This window comes from Pteropus medius, unplaced genomic scaffold (assembly GCF_902729225.1).
Source record: "Pteropus medius unplaced genomic scaffold, Ma_sr-lr_union100, whole genome shotgun sequence".
In the NCBI taxonomy this organism is placed as follows: domain Eukaryota; kingdom Metazoa; phylum Chordata; class Mammalia; order Chiroptera; family Pteropodidae; genus Pteropus; species Pteropus medius.
In genome coordinates, this window is record NW_024351729.1 from 24,709,027 (window position 1) to 24,732,898 (window position 23,872).

Here is a 23,872-nt window from a genome sequence, read left to right on the forward strand (position 1 = left end):
GGCTCCAGGAAGCCTTTCCCATGACAGCTTTATGGCCGACACTAAAGCAGAATCAATAGGAGGGCAAGGGGTTGACATTTCATTTTCTAAAAAGTGATCCATTGAGGACCAATCACCAAGCAGTGTTTATCAGCCTTGGGAAGTGACATTTTTTTTTTAATGGGGAAGAAGGGACAGTAATCATTGCTGGGTAACTTGACAGGCTCAGTTCTCTAAGGTGGGGACTCATAATTGGAAATCCGATGCATCCTGTTATCAACCCTGCCTTAAATAATAAAGTGATCAATAAAATCAGAAAGGAAATTAAGCCATCAAGCTTGGAATGCTATTTTCTAGAGCTACAGCTTTTAATAAATTTGTCTTCCTGTACCACATTTTCCTTTCCTTTCGTCAAAGCAGAACATCGAAGAGAAACTTATAATGAGGTGACTTATTTGTAATTACTCCAGTTCGACTGCTATATTCAGGGCAACTTAATATGAAAAAAAATAAATCAGTAAATCTAAAGGAAAGCCGGACCACAATTAAAAAAATGCTTTCAGTTAATATCAAAGACAAAGTCAAGACATAAGACCAGACTCATTTTCTGCAAACAAGTGTTCTCTCACATGGTTCTGAGCATCCCATGGCACTGGATTTCAAGTTCAAGGTTATTAAATAATTTTTTTTCTATTTTAAGACTTAAACATCTATATTTTCTGATAACAAAAGTTATATACACTGGAAATTTTTCAAATGTAGGAATATATAACAATAAGAGCAAAAACTCATGCAATTCCTACCCCCTCCCCCATCTCAGTCCCTGTTTCCTGTTGTCAAATGGATACATATTAACCCATACAGTTCCCCATGTGTTTATGTGCCTGGCAGATACACACACACAAAATCGAATCACAAGGGAAGTTTGATTAACTTCCAAAATCAATCCCGGGAAGAAAAGAACACTGGGAATTCAAATTCTGTTCAGAGTAGTTGAAGTTTCCAAAAGCCGAGATATACCATTACACAGGGTGCAACAGACATGTCTATGTGTGTGTTGTGTGTGTGTATTACAGTGACGGGGATGAGAGTTTGTGGCAGATTTAACTTCTTCGAGAGGGAACTCGAACTGTTCTAATCAAACACACCTAGTTATAGACTGTGCACCAAAAAGAGCTACATGGTGACAAATGTAGGTGCCCACACAGAATGAGGAGTTGGTCCATACCATGTTAGAGTGACCGTAATAGATGTCTATATAATAGGGCATCTTGGAGAGTGAGGGTGGAGACATGATATTAATAAATACGTGTGACAAGTGGGACTATATCCAGGCAAAGTAAGCTACATGGTCTTCACCCTTAGTTAGAATATGCCACAAGTGAGGGGAAGGCATGGTGGCTTGTCTAGGACAGTGGAAATAGCTAGACGTGTTTAATGACATCAGTGATATCACCCACAGGAGAGGCAGAGAGAGACAATGCAACAGTGGCTTGAGGGCCAAGCATGGCTACTGGGGCCCTTTAAAGCTCTGCCACTAGGGCAGTGTAATACCCTGGACAGGTGCTACATCTGAGTATCATATTCCTCTGCTATAACAAGAAAAGGTTTATATCGAAGAGGTTAATTTTGACATCCTCAGGTTCTGTTATTTGTTGTTGTTGTTTGCCAAAAGCTTCCCCTGGTGAAACAGTTGATGGACTAGGGGGCGAAGATCAGACAAAAAAGGCAGACTCTCTCACAAGAGACAAAGAAGGCCTAGATGTGGGTACACAAGCACAGCCACCCCCTCCCACCCCCAATCCTCCAGAGGCTCCAGGCAGTGTTAACAAATAGATGGAAGCAACAATGATAAGCAAAACTGGTTCAAACAAATATGCTGCCAAACGATTTTCATTTCTCTCTTTCTTTTCCAGATTGTTTTTCAAGTATCAAGTTAGACTGTACACTCGCACAGAATAAGTCGTCTGCTGGCTTAGATTTATTCCCAAGAGCAGTGCCACGCCCACGATGTGCTCAGTGACATTCTCTGGAAGTGACGGCAGCCTTTCCTGAGGGGAGACTGAGTGCAGGGCCATTTCTCTGTTCTGGTCCCCATTACTGTTAACCAGTATCCTGTCGAAGCACCTATCGTGTGCCGTATTATCTACTTTGCCTATCAAAATTATCCTGTCGATAACACCTTGAGGCAGATATTATTATCCCTATGTTATCAAAGGGAAACAAAGATAGATCCAAAGAAGGGTTTCAGTAATATGTCTGACAAATAGCAGAGCTCAAATGTGGGGGTCCAAGATTTATATGGCTATTCCGTGTGTGCACGCCTTTGGCAGTAAGTCCAAGCTTAGGAGACATATAAATGTAACACCTTATAGCTTAGAGTATCTAGAAATCTCCCACTGGCTTGCCTTTCAGCTAGGTTTCCTGGAATGAGTTGGGTCTCTCCAGGCTTTCAGCTTTGAGCTGCCACCAGGGTACAGTCTGCAGCTCTCGGAGGGGTGCAGGGAGATCAAAGGGAAGAGAAGGGGGCTGGCGATGCAAATGCCGTGTTTATAATGCTAATCAAAAGCTTCAGCTTTGTGTGGAGGAGACAAAAAGCTCCCTCATAAAAACTGGGAAGGGAGGAGGGTGCAGTGAGTGGCTTAAGTGCTTACCTCCTGCTGATGACAAAAGCCGCGATGAGAATGACCACGAGCACCACACTGCCTGAGACGGACACCAGAAGGACTGTGGAGTTGGCCCCATCGCCGATGATCCGGGAAGGCACTAGCAAAGACAGTTACACGAGGGTCACCTCTGGGAAGGCCCTAAAAGTTAGAACTTCTGACTGGGCCACCAGCCATTCAGAATGCTCAGGGCTTTGTCTAAGATAGCCTTAGTGAGACAAAGGCATTTTTTTTATAATTGTACGAAGAAGCTCAACCAGAAGATTCTTATCAAATCCTATAGTAAACATACAAGCATCATTTTTTTTTCGTTCTTTGTCTTTTTACTCACAGCCCTCACACTTACATAACGATCTGATGTATTCTTTACTGAGAAAGACACTTGAACATTTCAGAAAGGACAGCAGTTCTGAATGTGCCTCTCTCCTTCCCACCCTTTCCAAATTTATCAAAAACCTGCCTATTATATTGTCCCAATCAAAAGCCACTTCTTCCTTGAAGCCTTCCAGGATAATCCCAAAGCATGTCAAACTTCTTCAGATTCAATTCTGGAATACTTTCTCTTCTGCTTTTTTTAATTCTTATTTTATTTATTAATTTGTGAATAAAATTATCTTCTAGAACTGATGTTGAAAATTCTGCTCCATCATGTCCTCACTAAGTAGGCTCAGTTTTGGTTTGTTAATTATGGAGGTGGAGATACCTTATGTAACTTATTAATGGATATGGCCCGTTAACATTTTTGATTCAATCAACCAATTGGTCCAACTCACAATGTGAAAGAGTTGATATAATCATCCAAAGGAATTTTTAAAAAAACTAGTCTGACATGATTTTAAAAGATTCCTAGAAATAAATAGGAAAGGGAAAAAACAAATTGACCTCTTCTGTAATCTTCCCAGGTAGAAGCTCCCTATCTTAATGTAAGGTAGCTATGCAATTCTGAATTGCTTTAGCAATCTCATTTTTCATGGTTTATAGAATGCTGAAAACAAGGGGAAAATAGATGACATTTTTCTTCTTCATTTTTTTTAAAAGACCACATTTTTCCATCACATGAAAAGACAGGTCAGATAATATAACAGCAAAATACTCTTTTCTAAATAGTATGAAGTTTTCTAAGTCACAGACATTGGCTAATTGCAAACAATGTTCATTGCAACGAAATGTTTGCCTAACCAAAAATTGAAGTACAGCTCCTTGAATCTCACTTTGATGGGATTTGCCCTGGATGGTAAAAGTACACTTAGAACTTGTTACCTGTGTTGGTTGTCACCTCCAGGGGCTCACTGAAGTCCCCATAACCAGCGGCTGTCCTGGCCCGGACATGGAAAACATAGGAAGTCAGAGGGTTCAGACCTTTGATATCCGTGTTCCTGGCAGCTGTGCGCACAATCCGATAGCTTCGCTCATTCTGATCCTACATTATGGGAAGATGAAATAGAGGAAGATGGTAAAACAAATCCTCCACGTATTCTAGGCACAATATTAAAGGAGCCAAGCCAGTCTCGTCAGAAGTTGAAAGAAAATGGAGATGGATAGATCTTCGAACCCTATGTTCTCTTCAATGGTAGAAGTACTTTATTTCTTCGATGTTGAAAGAAATGCAAAGTTCATGTATGATCATTGTTGACACTGAAAATATCCAGATCCTTACTCATAATCTTTTTTTGAAAAGAACATTAGTTATGGATGGTGGCTTTTCTCACTCTACACCCAGCAATTTAACAGAAATAATTGTAAGAAAGTCCCTTTCTCTTTCTACTTTCCATCTAGAAAATATCAAAATGTTGTAATCTGGTTTCAATGGGGAAAAAAAATCCTGGAAAAAAAAAAAAATCCTGTTCCTTTTCTGCTTTTAATAAGAAAACCAATAAGTGATATCTTTTAAAAAGGAAGAAAAGACAATTGCTCTTTTTCTAGACAACGAGGAATGCAAATAACTTTTTTCAGAATTCGGTCCTTTAAGACAGACAACTTATTTGTAAAAATAATGTCTTTGTTTAAGAGGCTAAAAAACATAATTCTCCTTTCCTGATTTTCTATTAATAGTCATCGAAAGCCAGCTACACCTTGATCCTGAATGGCAATGATCTGCTTAAACAGATCACTATTTCGACATTTATGAGTCACTCTCCTGATAGGTTTCTAGATTAGAACTAGCTATCTTGATTTCCATTACTAGAAAGAAAAAATATGGTTATATTAGAACACAATGTGTTTTTCCTGTTTTTCAAGATAACCAACTTAATACATAAAATTCATAATTGATTTTGATTAGGAAGCAAAACGCATTTGGCTTTGAGATTCACTGGTACTCCAGGATTTATAACTGGCCAAAGACTAAAGACATGAAGGAAGAGGAGGGTGAGAGGGAGAAAAAGAAAGAAAGAAAGAAAATGAAAATGAAAAAAAAAAAAAAGGAAAGGTAGGAAGAACTTGCTCATTCAAGTAATACCTTCTCATAATACTTGACTTCATACTCTAGGATTACCCCATTGGGCCGATCTGGTTCCAGCCAAGCCAGAGCAACACTGTATCTGGTAACTTCTTTAGCCTGGACCAAAGCAATGGATGATGGTGCTATTGGGAAAAACGAAAACAAAAGACAGTTTGCTTTAGAGGAAAAAAAAAAAAAATTTAGCAGCTTCAGCCCATAATTTTCTTTTTCTTAAGAAAAGTGTTAAGAATTATCGTTTTGTCTTCCTCCCAATTCCTATTTCACTCTTCCCCAGTAGAAAAGCATACCATACCATTTTTATGGTTCTCTCCAGTATTATTTTGTATATAATCTGTCTTAGGAAAATAACCTCTGAAGTAAAAACCTAGTACGTCAACAGGTCTACAGTGTCACCTCCACAGCACCTATTGTCATTTCTCACAAAATGGTGTAGGTATAGAGAATGCTATCTGCTTTGTTTTTTTGTTGTTGTTGTTGTTTTGGGGGGTTTTTTTTGCAAGCCATGAAAGCCTTTAGAAGATTTCTTTTCAAGCACAGTGAAACTGCATCCCATCCTACCCTCCAAAGTATTGAGTGTCATCTTACTGGTCATTAATTTGACACAAGCAAGAGAAGTTGCAACTCTTCCAAGGGTACTAGAGGGAATGTCATGAACTTACATACTTTCCAATATAAATGAAAGTCCTGCTTAATTACAGCGAAAGTTTCCAGTTTGAACACAACCATGCAAATAATGAAGAACACAAATAAAGCAATGATGGTCTCTCTGGACACATACGGGGTTTTGCAACGATTCTACAAGAGCTGAAATATTGCTTCTGCCTGCCGAGTAGCAAACTTTCTTCTTTCCGTGTAGAAAGATACAAAAGCAATCCTCTGCTGGATGCATTACCAGGGTCAGGGGGAGAGGGAGGAACACCTTTGAGATTTATCAAAGCAGGCTGCCACATGCTTGCTTTTCCACTGTAGTAGCCACGTCTCCAGCCAGCTGTTATCAGGCTGCACTGTGACTGACAATGGCACGAATGTGGCATCTCCCGGGAAAAGACGAAGCGGTCATGAAATCTGCAATCTTCTCTAATGAAGCTGGTCTGTAGAACCAGAAATTAGGGGTCTTCCTAAATTGAATGTATATTCTTTCTTGTTCCCAAACTGTGAAAATATGTAAAAAAGTAAAAATATGGCCACTGTGGAACGATAACGTAGTGTCGGGTCTTTCTACTGCTCAACACACACACACACACACACACACAGCATACATACATATTATATTACATTTTATTGCCGTGTAATGCAGTCCCTCAGAAGAAAAAGGAAAAAGGAAAATAAATTGTCACTGAAAATGGAACAGGGCTGACTTCAACCCACTTGATCATATCCGACAAGTGTACTGATGGCAAGGAAAGCTCAGACACACCATAATCCATAATCGCATAGGGAATCTTCCAGCCGAAGCCATTCCCGTACCAGCAAGGAGCATCTCTTGGAGGTGGTCATTTGACAGCCCAGCATCTCTGTTAAGGGTGCCTCGAGATGGTCACGCCCATATAGACTTCCCTATTTCCTCCTCTCTCTCTCCCTCTCTCTTCCAAAACAATTCCAGATTGGATCCCAGGCATAAACACAAGTGAAAGATACAGTGGATACACATGTCCTCCATCAAAGGCAACCCCAAGGTTAGCAATGCCAAACTGGATTGAGCTGCATGCAGCAGACATATGGAAGCCGCTGAACATCTGAAGAAAATGAAAAACGGAAATGTGCTCATTAGCTGTATTACAGCTGCCTCCCCCCAACACACGCACGCACGCGCGCGCGCACACACACACACACACACACACACACACACACTTTTTCTCTTTCTTTACTGGTTGACACAGAGCCATTGCCCGGCAAAATGCAAGGAGTGACTTTCATAAATATAGAGGTAGCAAGGAGGCTAAGAAGCCTGCCTAGCTGTGAAAAGCCATTTCACTCCAGGTAATAAATATATTGCCTAACAGAGCACTTTAGCATACACTTCATAAAAAGGGGCTCTTTAAACTCTGATGTTTAGGATTGGGAAATGAAATAGAAAAGCGAGGCTGTTAGAAACAAAGCAGGAGGGAGGAAAATCATGAAGTTATAAAATGAACTTTCTCTCGGGAATGGTCTGGGTCAGATCCTGACAATCAACAGATTTCTCGGAAAAAAATTGCCTGGTGGCCCTTGGAGTGCCCTGATTAACTAAGACGGTTCCTCTCTAGTTGGGTTATCGCTTAACATGTGGGAAATGAATCTGATTTCCATTTTAGAAGTTAGAGCAGCAGCGCCCCTGAGCCTGTTCCAAGGCAATCCGCACTCACCCGAAGAGCTCCAACAATTTCAGGCCAGGCGTTAACAATGTGACCGTGCTAACTAATAGAATATTTCTAATGCAGCCCTCCTAGGAAAATTCATACGCACAAATATGAGAATAAACCAATCGAGTGTACGCCGATTCGGCTGTCGTAAAAACGGAGAAAAACAAGATTAAAGAGGAAAGTGGAATAGGTAGTTTATATTCACAAACAGTGTTATGTTGTTTGGCTGGACAGTCTGAGTTCTCTCTGAACAGATGTTTTTCCAGAAGAGCATTTTCATCAGGCCGTGGTGACAATAGCAACCCATGAGCAAGCGAGACTGAGCGACATACACATAACAAGCAATTGTTCTGTAGTAGAATATGGCGGTCATTCCTCCCCTCCAGAGGAGGACCTCTTACCTTCTCGGAGAGGAAAAACATGAGTTTGGGAAAAGCTGGCCTTTGCTACACTGCCACTTTGGAGAGAAGAGACACCTGGGATGTGATCCACATTATTAGCCACGTAAGTGTTCTTCCTTTCCCTTTCCTACTAGGCTTCCGACACAGCCTCCAACTCTGCATCCCCCTGGAGACCATCATCACCCTGCCGTGGGTGACCTCCTGTGGCCCGTTTCTCTAGATGAGGCGTTTGGCAATGGCGTTTCTCATTCATTTCCCTACCCCAGCAGTCCCCAAATATCAGTCTTTTCATGTCACCCACATAATTAATCTCTGCCACATCCCCCTGCAACTCGTACTATGATTTAAGCAATATTTTTCTTAAATCGACACACTACATTCTTTTCAAAGAAAATAGTTTGAAAGGAAATGTCCGATTACTGTTATCACTTCAATAATGGCATGTAACCATAAAAATGAAAATAATGTCGACGTAGAACAATGCTATCAGTATTTGCTGGACACTCTTGCCTCTCCGTGCTTTGCCAAAAACAGAGATAAACAGTGTTACAGAGTCTGAAATGAAACTAATGTTCACACAGGGCAATTTAATATTGTGTATGCTCCATCTGGGTCTTCCCTAATATTAAAATCATCTCCAGTGCCACAAATGGAATGTTTCCACATTTTGGTAAACACGGCCAAACTCTATTCAATTTAGAAACCTTTTAGATCCTGAGTGTCAACACCCTGAGGCTCAGCCTCTTCCTTAACAGAATTAGAAGAGAAGATGATAAATAGACTAATAAAATAACAGATTGAAAACTTGTCCCAAATATATGGCTCAATGCGAATTTTGACAAATCAATGCCTTAGTTCAAAAGTAGGCTTCTAATTTATAGTGGGAATTTTGGACAACATGAAAAGACCAAGCCGAGAAAAGGTCCCGCTTGCCTCTCACTTCTCCGATTTACATTCTGAAACCTTATAGAGGCGTGATTCTTCTGGCCTGACTCATCCGTGAAGCACACACTTAACGAGCACCCATGGACCGAGGCAAAGATGTGAAAGGGCAAACAATGCTGTATCGAAAACAGCCACGCCTGGTATCAAATCGAGTGCCATCCTTTCCTTTAGACTCCCCTTAACTAGAAAAGAAAAAAAAAAAAAAAAAAAAGACGAGGAAATTTTTATAATGGTCCCACAGAGAAGACTATTCTTTAATGTCAACTCAGAGGACACATTTTCAAGAGAAGATAGTTCTCGCTAATTCTTTTTCCCCAAGTTCTCTCAGGGTGACGGGGGAAGTAAGAGGTGGGTGTTTCCACATCCCACTGTGTTTTTACACACAATGCACCTATTTTAGAGTCAGCAGAAAAGCGGTAGCTGGGGGCTGATGTAAGTATCCTCACTGATAGAAGGAAATGTATCTCCGAAAAGCATTCCTATTTACCCAAATTCCTTTCATAAAAAAGATGTTTGCTTTACATAAAGTTTAATGCCTCTAGACATAAGCAGGCATTCTTTAATTTTGACACAGCGTAACAGGAAGAGGGGGTCACGACTAGTTGACAATGTGATTAAGGAAAGGTGACTGATAGATGCAAAGTCATAGATAAGAACTACTAACGGGTATACTTTGATTTCTTGTTTTTGTTTTTTTAAGATTTGTGATTTAATCAATTAAGTTTTTAATTTACAAAGTTTTGAAACAGAATTTCCAATAACCAATAGATGTCTATACTTGGCTACATAAAGATAACGACTGAGACAAGAAAATAGAATAAAGAGAAATGCATCGTGGGTTGCAGGAAGAACCATGGAAGTGTTTAGAGTAAGGTTGGGGAGGATGGTCAAGACTTGCAGGGACGGACAGAAGGCAGAAAAGGAAAAAAAAAAAAAAGGCTGAGCAGAGGTGCACTCCTGCAAATATGACTGGAATTTTCAGAAAATCACTAGCACCCTGATTCTGTGAGGACAGAGAGCTCATCTACGACATGCGAAATGACGGAAAGATGAAAATATATTCAAGCCACATACTTAAAGTGTTCTTCACTGTAAGAATTTGCTGGGAACAAGCAATAAATTTTTAAAAAGTTTTGGATAAAATTTCAAGTTGGTATTTACTAGTTGCCATCTTGGGCAAGCTACTCAAATTTTTCCACCTCAGTTCTTCCATTTGAAAAACAACCATATAAGCTATTTGAATGTAATTCCATAAAGGCAGGGCTTTAGCTTTTCACCTCTCTATCCCCACTGGTTAAGATCTTGTCTGCCACAGAGTGGGTGCTCAATAAATCTGTCAAGTGAATAAAAGTGGACTAAATGTTAAAATAGATCTAAAATATTCTTCATAGACAGTAAAAAAGTTTTTAAATACAAAGTGTTAGAAGTAAGTCGTCCTCAAAAACAACTTTTTTTATCCATGCCTGATTCAGATCATCTTTTGTGGGTTTGGTCTTGCTGTTTAGATTATCTAAGATATCGACAATTAGGAGAGAAGCAAACGACGATTCTAACTATACATGGAGTCTCTGTTTTCTAAGGGATATGGAACGCTTCGAAATTTTTTCAAACACACAGCCCATAAAATGTCATTCAAATGTAAGTTAACGTTAAAACCAGTTTTCACTGCACCTGTTACAAGACCCATTTTGAGGCGCTGCTCTTTTGGTTGAGGAAGGTATTGACAATCTGCTCAGTACTTCTCCTCCATATCTGGAAGGCATATCCAAATCCTTCTCCTGACTTCTTAAGTGTAGCGGTGTCAAGACCAAACCCCTCCCCAAATCGTAATCCTAAATCCAGAAAGAGCCGTTAGCATCCCTCTTGTTGTATAACTCTTGCGACGCCCAGCATCATCTCCAAAGATGTGCTACTGTAAACAAAGTCGGTCACTGCCAGAAGGAGCCATTACCTACTCTACCTATCCCTAAAATCCTGCCAAAAGGACACCCTCGTTTAAGTGTCAGGATAATTAAAGAGCCCTTTGCAGTCAGGGGAAGGGAGGCAAGATTAAGCGTACGGAACAGACCCTGTCCCCACACAGCTATCGGAAACAAGAAAAATGATAGTAAAATATCATTTTTTTAAAAAGATAGAGCCAAAATCAAAGAAACTAAAAGGAAAAATCCACCAAAGTTTGGAGGTTGAATGATCTATTTATTAGAAAGTCAAGATAAAGTCCCTTCCCCCAAATAATTCTGTATTCAAAATTCTACATACCCCTGAGAAATTGAGAATGCCTTCTAAATCAAATCCCCATTTGCTATGTACCTGTGGTTCCAGTTGGTTTGAGAGCAGACCACAATGCATCCAGAAGGCACATGTGGGTTTTATCTCTGTGTGTGTTTTTGATAAACAGAAACAGCACAGAATTAGGGCCTGGATCGTGACTCCCTAACAGTAGCATGTTTCACAACGAAGAATTACAGGAGATGCTTTGATGTCAAACAGAGGTGGCTCCTTTTAAGAAAATGGTAAATTTAACTTTCTTTGGTTCAAAGCTCAGCAGTTCGCCCTTGCGCCCCACTGACGTGAATGCGGCAATTTTCTTTTATTTACTTCCTCAATGACTTGCCATTAAACACCTACAAGTCATTTTACTGCAGCAGTTTGGTACTTGTGACACTCAAATAAGATGGAGAAGAGAAAAAGAGATTTGGAGAAAAGAAAGGGAGGATGGATTCACCACAGACCTTCACTTGTGGGCTGTAAAACTTTTCTTGGGTCTAGCATCATAAGCAATGAATTAAAAACAGTTTGGGGGTATTTGGCGGGGGGTGGTGGAAGGCGAATAACTGAAACAGACTGACCACCTTTCACTACTGGCTCAAATTAGGGGTCGGAGGGAGGAAGGCAGAAAATAAACAGATGCAAAGAAAGGTCTCCAGCCTGTGGGCATGGAAGGGTGAAAAAAAGCCCTTTATGAAAGTTGAGAAATCTAAAGCGTGGGTGTCAGTGGTACACAATGCGCAGTGTTTGGAGAAAAGATGACTTCTTAACCACAGCAGGGTTACAGTTCCCTCCCCATGACGCGAATTGAAAGAGATGATGTTTACTCAAGGGGTCCTTCACTGATAGGAAAAATAAATCCACAGTTTATACATCTCTCGACTTAATGCAAATAGTGTATTTAAATTTAATTACTTGGGGCTTAAGGTGGTTTTTGTTCCCCCTTTCTTTCTCATTTCAATGCCACAGCTCTGATTTGCTCTTTATCAAAGGTTTGTGCATTTTAAAATGCCGTCAAGCATCAAAATTAAATGCTTCAGAGCACTAATGATATCCTTGTGATGAAGGGTTTTGCCGTCACAGAGAGGCTAAGAACTGGTGCTGATATTGCTTTCTCCCACATCCCACCAAAGGGAGAGGAGGATTTCTCTGAGATTCACACTACCTCGTGTGGCACCAAACAGTACAGAGTAAAATTTTTGCCACAATTACCGCTGCAATATTTTACAGGACTCAACAGTGTACAGAGTGCTTTCATATACCCATGATCTCATTTGTACTATATTCAATGACTTGGATCGGTCCTCTGCTGTTTTTAAGTAGAAATCAGTAAAAGACTTAATTCATATCCACCCTCCTTGGATACACTGCTGATGACCTCAGGCTCTGCACCCCATTGCTGTTAGCTACTGTATCATTAATAAGCACCTAAGCACATTTTCTCATAGTCAAGAAGTGGAATTGTTTTTAAAACAAGCCAACCAATCAACAAACAAAAGGTATAGAAAAAGCTGATTATTCTAAAATCGATATGGAATTATTTTCCTTCAACAAAAGGCCTAGAACCAAATTCTTAATTAAAACCTTTAGAAGACTGAATTAAATGGAGTTCATTTATATTTAAATATGGAAGTATTAATATTAATTAAGCTTATACTTAAAATGTATGAGGGATACATTTTTCTTTCCATAAAGTGATTTTCAAGGTCAGCACATACAGAGTGTTTTAAACAAATACTATAAAATAAAGCAGGGTACAGTAACACTCACCAAAGGACATAACAGACCCATGTTCTCAATGATTTTAAAAACCTGATTTGTGGACAATAGGATGTTTTAACTAATTTACGAGTAAGACATTACAAAGCATTTAACCGAGACTTCTATTTTATTTTTCCTGAGAAATGGGTGACAGGTTATTTTAGACAAATCCTTTACCACATTTTAAGGAATGGAACGTGATGCTATTTTCAGCCTTTATGTTAAATGTCTGCATTACGTAAGTTGGAGGAGTTGGGACTGGCCACTGTGGCTGTCTAAAGATGTGAGCTCCCCTCCCACAGATGACTGTTTGTAGGATGGAGCTGCTCAGGCAAAGACTACATTTCCCAGAATCCTTTGCATACAGGTCAATCAGTTCACATGACCGAGTTCTAGGCCATGAAATATAGGTTGAAGTAATTACTCCTCTTCTAGACCTGACACAGAAATAGGTCCCTTGGGCCCCTCCATCCCCGCTAACCCACAGTCTGCCAGCTGGATGTTGGTGCCCAGGCCCACCTCGAAGCCTCTTCCCCACAACCCTACTAACTGGGTACCAGTTGATGAAATAACTTTCCATTGAATTAACTGAATAACTGACATTTGAGGTTACACCAGGTCTCCATTCAGGCAAAATGGAGCCATGTGGCAAAAAAAGAGGAATTTTTGTATAATAACACTTTCATATAATCACTAACGAAAATAAAGCGTAGTAGTACTGAAGCCTATAGAAAACCGAGTTGTAGTTTAATGCTGCCTGAACGGCCTTTGGGTTTCCGTCTTGCAAACTCCAGCTCCTGAGCATGCGCAGTGAGCAGGTATCCATGCATTTGTGAGGGGTCGACGAGCGCTGCCCTGAGGCGGGCAATGCCAGGAACAGGCTGTGCAGCTTCACAGGGACACAATCTCAGTCACAGGTCTTCTAACATGAAGGAATTCGGCAGAATCACACAATGCTGGTCTAAATGCAGCTGAGCTTGTTTCAGTGTTACATGGGAAAGGACAGTGGGGCCCTCAAAATGGTTGAATTTTCTTTTTAGAGAAGAGTTAGTCTGCGCTGCATAGTTGACAGTTCACAGAGTTGAAGACTTGGGCGGTGCGAATCAGAGCTAAACAGAGAAGGAGCAGAAAGATGCTGTTGGCCTCCTCTGCAAAGCACTTCCACCTGCTTAACGTTGTTTAATCTCTGCAACTCTGAAGTAGCTATAATTACTACCTTTGATTTCATATTTGGAAACTCGTGCTGCACAAAGAAATTAAATAATTCAACCAAAGCTATAAAATGAGATTTTAAACTCAAGTCTGCCTGCCTCAAAAGTATGTGATCCTCCCTCCATATCACAGGTCTGTAACAACACACGCACCGAACGAACACTTTTTGAGTAACTACTACGTGTCTAGCGTTGCTATAAATCTCTTGCATGGGTTAATTCATATAATCCTCGCAAAAACCCTATGAGGCAGATACTATTATTACTCCCATTCTATGGATTAGGAAAATAAGGTACGAAGAGTTTGAATAACTTGCCTCAAGTTACAGCTTATAAGTGCTGAGTTCAAAAGTCCTAGGACTCCACACTTTCAACCTCTGATGTATAGAAAGGTTCTAGCCTCTCTTCTCTTTTCACTGGTGAGAAATTAAAATCTTGAATGTTAAAAGGCTTGTTCTCCCCTACAGCATCGATAGCGGCATCAGTCACAGAGCAAATCTTAGGTATGCTGTGTGTTAGGTACAGGGCTATGTACATTCTTGGTTGCCGGAAACCTGGAGATGAATTAGACATGATCCCTGTCACAGACAAAGCTTAAAGCTTTTGGAGATGAATCACCTCATTTCAGAGCTAAGAAGAGATCACCTAAAACCGAAAAATTCAATTACAAAATAAAATAATAGTATTTGAAGTTAGGGAAGGGAGAGGGGCCGCAAAGCAAGCTTCTAGAAAGTTGGCAATGTTACAGTCCTTCGAACTGGTAGGTGGTTACACAGGTGTCTGCTCTGCAATAATTCATTGACTATTCTGTATTTGCATATATTCACAATAAAATCATTAAAAATAAATAAAAATGTTAACTAAGAGTACTAAAGGTGAAGTATTAAAGTTATTTTAGAAAGACCTATCTGAAAACTTTAGTTAACCTCCTGGGTACAGATCTAAAGGTGTCATGAGAGATCTAAGTATTTACAAATTAGGGCTTTTCTGGGGTAACTATTTGATCATTATGCTTACTATCTGAGCCATACAGCAATCCTTGCTCTTTGTAGTAAAGGAAATTCATTACTTAAATCCCTGTTTTACTTTTTTAAATAGCTACTATCTTGAATTAGCATTACAACACCTACAGCCATACCATTAGTTGTAGAATTATAAGCGAGTGACAGTTCAACTCAAAACCAAGACTCCCCATCTCCCAGAATTAACTGGGAATGACTTACATGGCACCCAAGCGTCTCTGATGCAGTTCAAGTATATCTTCTGTTTCGTCTGAGAACTGCTTGTTTTACTTTCTACTTGCTTGCTAAGAAATTTGTTGGCAGGTTCTGACAAAGATAGCCCAACACTTGCCAACAGAAACATGGCAAGATCCAGTATGTATTTCCTGTTAAGTAAGAATGCCAGTTCCAGGCGAACAGGAAAACAAGTCTTTCTACTGGAAGGCAATTTATAAGAATTTGCCCGAGCAAGACAGGTGTTTAAGATAAGAAAACGGGGCAAAGTCAGCAACAACAGAAAAATAAAATAATTTTTTTTCCTCTGAATGTCTCTAGGAAAATGAACTTTCTCATTGTGCTTCAGTAGGTTGAAAAGTATCTAGTATAAACTCTTAATTGGCATTATTTTAGGTGTCTTGGTTAGACAGGATAAAGAGACCTGGACAAAGTGAATTCTTCTGTGATCAAATGCCCTCCAAAATTAATCCAGAATATGGAGGATGGTGTAAAGGAAGGGCTTTCTTCTACTGAGCAGAAATAACACAGTGAGCAAAAAGGATTAACGGCTGTGAATCGAGGCTTCAATTCCTTTAGCTATCGACTCCACTGGAGAGCTTCAGGCATTCCAAATCTGGAAAATAAAAGCTGTGCTGTGGGCTTCAGGTTCTCTTTGTTACTCAGACAGCTGCTAATCGTCCTGCTGTGTGAAGAACCATGAGACAATGCTGTAACATGTATAGCTTTCTGACATCCGAAGCATCTAGATCAGTCTCCAATTAAAGATGTATTCATCACAAAGACTCTAAAAGCCAGGATGATAGATGCACCCAGTAAATCTTTGCTCTTGCCTTTTACTTTCCACACTCAGGTTTCTACATTTACAGGCAGAAATGCTTAAAAGCCTGCTCCAGAAACGAACCAATAAAAAGCCTGGTTCATTACTTTATATCAGCTGCTTGACAATTTCCTACCCCTGAAAAGCCTTTCAGAGAGAGGAAAGACACTGATCATTCTGCTAAAGGAGCCCATCTGCTTCAATAAATAGATTCACCGTGGCTGTTGTCATCTTTACTATTAAGCATGATAACTAATTCAGGAGTGTAGTTTTGCCACTTGCTACAACGACATCTAAATCATCTTTATACTTAAAAAAAAAAAAAAATGCCGTGAGATAAACCTAGGAAGCTTCAGGGGACAAAATATTAATAATATTAATACTAATATTAATACTAATACTTCCAATAATCTCCTCCAAGTCAGGCCAAATCACCCCTCAGCTCATGGCCCCAGGGGAGAGTGAATACATGATAGCTTACTCTGGATTCACATACCTGGAACAACAGAAGAGTGTATGGTTGGATGAAGCCCCTTGCATTCCATGCTTTAAAATTTATGTTAACAAGAGTCTCAAAGTTACTTTTTCACACTGGTCTCCATTTTACAAGAGCACTGAAAATAACCTTATTAAATTCTCCATCAAAGAGATTCACCCGTAACTTATTCAGAGGTATGAACTCATAGATACGAATAAGTGACCTCGTAATCAATCTCAAAACAAACGAAGAAAAAATAAAAGGAGATAATTTGACTCATATTATCATAGAGGCCCAGAATCCAATTTTTTTTCTTCCTTATATATAATTTTCGAAGAAGGCATCTTATCACTATAGTACAAAATGAAGAAAAAGGCCTCAACACATGATGCTTATGTAGCCTCAGAAAAGCAGCATTAGCCATTCCAAGTTATCCTTTGAAATTCAGTTCCTGTTTTTGTTTTTATTTCTGAGGCTAATGGAAGCCATGAGAGACAAGGACAACATTTGCAAGGTGCCAGACTGGTGCCAGCTCAAGGTGCTGTGCTCCTTGGCTTTGAACAGAGTCCGGGTCTATCATGAATAACTCACTGCCCATCGCCATCACTGTGATGACCCACCGTCTTCCAAGAAGAATGACTAGAAAGTCAATTAGTGTCACTTATGATGTGAACACCTGTCGATGAAGATCTGGACCGAGACCAATTCCATTACAATAGCCACTCAATGGCTGACAGATGGTCGGGCCGTTGGGCCACTTATGATGTAGTCCAGATTCAAGGAGATGACCCCAAGACAGAGAGGTCTGGCTTCCTATTAGTCATCTCCCGAGCCACACAATTCACATAGACCATTGGAACAGGATACCTACTTTTCCAAATGGTCATTTAAAGAGACGCAATGAGCTGCTCAAAAAATGTCATGGTGACCATAAATCAAGAATATAAGCTCCTTAAGTTGTGAGCATTTTCACCAGACATTGTAATTTTTTTTTTTTTTTTATCTCTGAAGCTTCTTTTTACATGTAACTCATCTGTTTCCTTATTTCATTTCAAAACACACTGCGGCCAATATAATCATTGTGACGGGGGGAGGCCGAGGAGGCAGGGGAGAAAACCGAAACAAAAAATATCTGACAAAGAATAAACTAGAGCACGAAACCGTAGGCTACAGATTATCACTGACAGGATAAGATAGGCAGAGGAAATATTTTAGTACAATTTTAATGCAAATCTAGGTATTCTGTGCTACTCAGAATTTTTCCCAATCCCAAATGTTGCTTGATTTAAAGAACAATGACTAGATGCTGAGAAGTGATGACCACAGATGATAAAGTGAAATGTTACAAGTGTGTGTGTGTGTGTGTGTGTGTGTGAGAGAGAGAGAGAGATTGAGAGAGAGAGAGAGAGAGGAAGACCAATCGAGGGAAGCGCTGACATTCTCTATTTTAATCCCAGTTTGGTTCCACTGCGTAGAAGTCTGGGAAAGTTCTGAATACAAGGTATCAAAATATTCAGGGGACAATATTCATGAACCACAGAATGCTGAAGAGCTGGTTTTTCATACTACCTAAGGAAGACTTGTTTTTTTGTTGTTTTTTTTTGTTTTTGTAGCCAAGGGTTTCCTGTCCAGTTTCTTGCTTGCTATGTAGACATGCACACAGAAGTGACTGGTAAGTGGAGAGAACAGATATAGAGAACTTTGGGTTAAATTACAACCAGCACATTTTGAAAATATTTCATATACAAATGGTCACCACATGCTATGCTCTCAAAAAAATGTGGCCATGAAATGATATTCTTGCAGCCCTCATATCTGAAACTCTATCTTTTTGGTAATGCTCTTAAAAGCTATGATAGAGGTTAGAAAAAAGAGCATAATTTATGAGAAGGGATTTTTGGGCTTGGGAATTTTCAACCATAGGATTATTTCTTTTTTTTTTTTATTTTGGGGTATCAGCCAGGTACATAAATTGTATGTGCCAGATAGTTTAAACTCCTATGGGCATTATAAGATCGAGCCTAAAACAACAGAGCTATTAAATTTTAAAATATTATTAAGGCCAATAGATGTCTTCAACTGGATCTGTGCTTGAGAACTCAAGACGACTTTTGTAGTCATAAAGAGTAACAAAGAATGTATTAGGAAAGCTTTCACTTTTTAGGACTTGAATTTTTTTTTTTTATTTTTTTATTTATTTATTTTTTTAACTGAAAGGTTCACAGCATCTCGCCGGGGTCTCTCTTTAACACAAGTCACTGAAGTGTGAAATTCAGTATTACTGGCTCCACCCAGGAGTCTGTAAATACTGGAAGGACCTCCTTAGGTCTCACTTAGAAATAGTCCCACAGCATGGTCTACGAGGAAGACCTTGGAGCAGGGCTCCAGCACACCGAGGGAAGCATTTTGTGTGTGTTCTGAAACAAGAAGGGAGGAGGAGGTGGAGAGGAAAAGCAGAGGCCACCATCCAAAGGACACGTACAGTTCACGTCACACCCTTAAAAAGTTAACAGTGAGATCCAAAGGGTTTCTCACCTATCACTCTCCCCAGACAATACACTCTGTTGGATAAAGATTCCTTAGCCATCTTACCAGCCTCTGAGAGTCACACCTGAATTAGCCGACTACTTGGCATCGGTGTCTACGACGAGGGCTGTGAACACAACGTGTGCTCTTTAAATTCTATGACCACTGTTCCTGGTTATAAAACAAAAACACTCTTAATTTTCACAGGGAGACATATTCGTACCCCTTACTTTCAGTGGAAAACAAAGCAACAAGAATCCTGATTTCTTACTGTATTGACAATATCATGCCTATTTTAAGTGGCGAGAAACGAGAGGATGTTAGTGCCAAGAATTCCCAAGCTTCCGAAAGCATCCTCCTAGAAAGTTTCCTAAAATCTCGCCCTCCTAGAGCCCTGTAGGACCAGCATCACAGTCAGTGGGATTCAACACAAGCAAGGGCTCCACCAGCAACTCTTAGGATCATTTGCAATTCTCGGCTTAAAAAAAAAGAAAAGTCCTTGATTATCTTGAAGAGTGAAAGAAACATTTGATTAAGCTCTCAGCCTGTTGCATATTCAAAGTCCCTGTCTGTATGTTGTGACCCTGGCTTTGACAAAGAAACATGGAGGAAGCACGGCTCTCATCTACCTTCACACTTATTATGCTCAAAATACACACTTATTATACTAAAAAAAAATAAGGTTGATTCAAGAGGCAGATTTACAGCTTGCAGTATGTTATCTAGACAACGCCAACTCTCCAGGGAGCCATTGTGAGCTTGCCCCTTTCAGTGTTTGTTTTAATGGATGGATCTTGTCCCTAGCTTGTTACACGCAGTGAACCTGTTGGTGGCAGATCCCTATTTAGCACCCACTGAGAAGATGAAGCTACATATTTAAGTCCTGTTTGTATGCACTCATCACAGACAAAAGGTTCCTAGAAAAGAAATTTTTAAAAAATTATATACCCACAGCCTTCATCAGAGAGGCTTTTTTGACAATGAGGACCAAACTGCCTGAAAAATTCATGTACACTGATTATCATTTGGAAGATGCCAGGCAAAAGGAAGTGGTACTCCCTCCCTCTTTTTCCATCTCTCCTCTCCTTCCAAGAGTGACAGCAAAATAGAACAAATCTTTCAAATCATTGTCATTTTACCTATATTTTAAATCGATTATGTTTTAGAAAGTAGCCCTTCTGCTTTGTCATAACAAAAAAAAAAAAAAAGAAAGAAACTCAGGAGAACCCCAGTAGACTTCTGTTAGAGTGGACTGACCAATTTATCACAATAGAGAAGAGGAATCGAACATAAGAGCTGTTTCATTGGCTCTGGGTCTGTGTTGGCAGCCATTTTGCTGACTGCTCACCCAGATTCCCACAGCCGTCTGGGTACTGACTCCCGTGTGCGGACCAAATCTTTCGTGACATTTCCCAATGAAAGCCACCATGTCCACTAGGCAAGAGACCACACTGATGTCTGGCATCATCTCTCTTTTTCTGTTATTTCAGCTGGGAGGCAGCCTCCATGAACTTCATTTTTCTGGCACAAGCAATAATGGAAAAAGTGTGTGTGTGTGTGTGTGTGTGTGTGTGTGTGTGTGTGTGTGTGTGTGTGTGAGAGAGAGAGTGTTAAAGGAAGCAAACACTGGTAAACACTCATTTAAAAAGAGAGATACTTTTAATACTGTTGGCTAGAGCTAAGTCTTGCTTATCTTGACAGATTAAAATGTAAAACCAAGAAACCCACTCACAAGTCTTGACCTGAAGACAATATACGGAATGCAATTTTACTGTATAACGCCGTGAAAATAGCACGGAAACGGTGAGATTCAGAGAAAGCTCTGTATACTGGGGTGACATGGACAGGCATTTTAATTAGTTCCTGCAGATTTAAGATCTCTCCATGGAGGATTAGTCCTGCAGCACGGCTCTTGGTTTTCCTGGTGTTTCAAGGAAAAAAAAAACTCTTTAAAGACATCAGTAGGGGGTTAATGGAAGCTTTGATAAAGTTTCTCTGGATCTTTTTATTGATGCTCAATTCAAACTGAAATCTAGGGTGTCTCCTCTAAGGAGACAGTAATTAATTTAGCCAGTTGGAGTGACGACTAGAGAATTTAGGAGCCCATCTAAAATGTTTGCTCGCCCTGTACTATTTCTTCTTCATCTCAGCCAGGTATTTATTTTGCAAATTTCTTGGTGGCTTCTCCAGAAGGTATAAAAGTTGGCAGTAGTATTTGAAGTTACAAGCACAACTCTGAGAAGTAAAAAACAAATCAGATTTAGACTGTCAAGTATTTAGAGTGAATGCTACCGAATGGATCTCTCGCCTCACAAATGAACATGTATACATATTTATATAGGAGTGAAGGCAAAGGAGTCAGGAAAAATAGCGTTCTCAGTCTTGGGTATATGAATAAAACTTTCATTTTCTTAGAGTGAAATATTCCCATCTTAAAAAAAATACAACACCTTTTTTACTTATATGCAATAATTATCCCTAGACTCTATAGGCATTTGTCTATGCTGCTCAGTCAACCTTGAAGCTAGATAATTTAATAGATTCTTTTGGAAGGCTTTTATTTTTTTTTCTCCTCACTAAGATTTGTGACACCCACCTTGAATACAAAGTCACAGACCCTTGTGCCACATATCAGAGGCTGTACCATTGCATATCTATAGGCTTATTTTATTTTTAAATATGATCATAATTAGTATGCTTCATAATTATAGGGGTAGCAAGAATAGTCTATAAACATGAAATTATTTTATGTATAGCACTAGAATCAAGAGACAGCTCCCTTAAAAAAATGTACTGCCTATTTTTAAAATGTATGTTTCCGAAGCATTAGGTGCAAGTCCAGGAGCCCATGACTGGGTCAGAGCTGACAATAATAAAGCCACAGCCTGGCTTCGCTGAAGCCCCCTGTGCGTTTGTCCAGGAGAAGAAAGGACTTTCAAGCCAGGTCCCGACTGTTACATACCAAGCTCAGGTGACTCTTGAACAATGGGAGGTTGGGGTGCTGACTGCTCCCTGCAGTCGAAAATTCACATATAACTTTTGATCCCCCAAAAACTTAGCTAATAGCCTCCTGTTCCCTGGAAGCCTTACTGATAAAAAATCGATTAACACATATTTCTTATGTTATATGTATTATATACTGTATTCCTACTATAAAGTGAGCTAGGGATAAGGAAATGTGATTAAGAAAACCGTAAGAAAGAATACATTTTTTTCAATAAATACTATAAATGTATTTATAGTATTTATTGAAAAAAATCGACATGATCCGTGGACCTGCGCTGTTCAAATCCACGTTATTTGAGGGTCAACTGTTATGAGGAAGCACGAATGAGTTTTGAGCAAATTCTCCAAATGCCATGGCTTTACAATTTGTTTGAAAAAGATTAAAATATGTCTTTAGAAAGATTCCCAACTTATAGATTTTACTAGTTTCATCACATGTTTTTTTCCCTTTAATTTTCTTAGGAGTAAGAGGGAAAAACACACGATTTCCTTGAGGTCAAAGGCAAACGAGAAACCATCTCAGTGAGGAGACAATGGAAAAGAGAAGCGCATATTATTATTTGAAAAGAAAATCGCTGCCAGCGTCTGAGAACCACACAATAGCGCCAAGAACGCCCGTTTTCAGGAAAACAAGAACACTGCCTTATCGGAAATCAAGAACGTTCTACATGACACATTGAACCCGAGTGTCACTGGGAAAAGCCTTGGAGTACAAAAATGCAAAGGCGTGTTCAAAATCTTCATCATTTTTGTGAAATCTTGTTTACATCGTCCAAACATCTAAAAAAGAAGAGGTCTTGCCAAATATCAAAATTATTTCAACTGTGAGATTCACCTAAATGTTAATCCACCACACCCTTTGTCAGAGAGCGTCCCACAAATGACACCATCACTTCGCCATCTTCTCAGTCTCCCATATGACTGGTTTCTTTCCTGATTTTGTACCCAGAGCAGGGGCGGCGAACGTTTTCTATAAGGAGCGAGATGGCCAGTTAATATGTTCGGCGTGTAGGCCATTCGCACCGTCGAAGCCACTCAAGTCTGTTGTTGTCCTCGCGAAAGCAGTCTTAGACCATACAAATGAGTGGGGCTTTGTGCCGATAAAACGTCTCTATGGACACTAAAATTTGATTTTTATATAATTTCTAAGTGTCGCAGCATGTTATTCTCTTTTTATTTTCAACACTTTAGAAATTTAAAAAAAAAAGAAATCTTAGTGGGTTGTACAACACCAGATGGAGGATCAAGATTTGGCCTCTGGGCCATAGTTTGCCAACCCTGCTCTCGGACACTAACAGAAGCCAGATATTTGTGTTTCAAAACATCAACAGAACTTTTTTTTTTTTTTTTCCGTCTCTTCCTTTCAAAGCTTACAGCAAAGCCTCGGTCCTGGTCACATCTCATTTGGGTTTAGTATTCTATTTCCATTTTCAAAGTCATCAGAATTGTCTTTCTGTTTGTTAATTGGATCTCAAACCACACTTCAAGCCAACTCTAGCGCTGACCCTTACACACTATAGGCCAGAACCATCCCAGTATGAGCTTGCATTTCAACGCCTCTCGTGCCAGGCCAAACTAGACTTCTTCATATCTCTTGATATCTCTACTTTCTTCCTTTTCCTTTCTATTCTTAGGCATTAATAACACAGTAATCCCTGTACCTGACAACCACATTCTTTCATTCTAGAAAGAGGCAGAATTTTGTACACTGAAGCTAAAGAAGTTTGCATGAGCCCTTTCCAAATCTCTGTTACTAATTTGATATTTGTAAAT

The 23,872-nt window shown here is 39.7% G+C and overlaps 1 protein-coding gene across 7 annotated transcripts in view; it reads right to left on the bottom strand.

Annotated features, from left to right (window-relative positions):
- EPHA4 (EPH receptor A4) overlaps nt 1–23,872 on the bottom strand; it is a 140,226-nt gene that overhangs the window by 36,173 nt on the left and 80,181 nt on the right. For all 7 annotated transcript variants that reach the window (XR_005649068.1, XR_005649067.1, XR_005649066.1 and 4 more), the window contains 3 exons: nt 5,104–5,228; nt 3,906–4,065; nt 2,634–2,745 (listed from right to left, as the gene is read on the bottom strand). Coding sequence is in view for 4 of the 7 variants with exons in the window: in XM_039844891.1 (XP_039700825.1) it covers nt 2,634–2,745; nt 3,906–4,065; nt 5,104–5,228 (397 nt within the window). In the remaining 3 variants the exon portion in view is untranslated. The remainder of the gene's footprint in view (nt 1–2,633; nt 2,746–3,905; nt 4,066–5,103; nt 5,229–23,872) is intronic.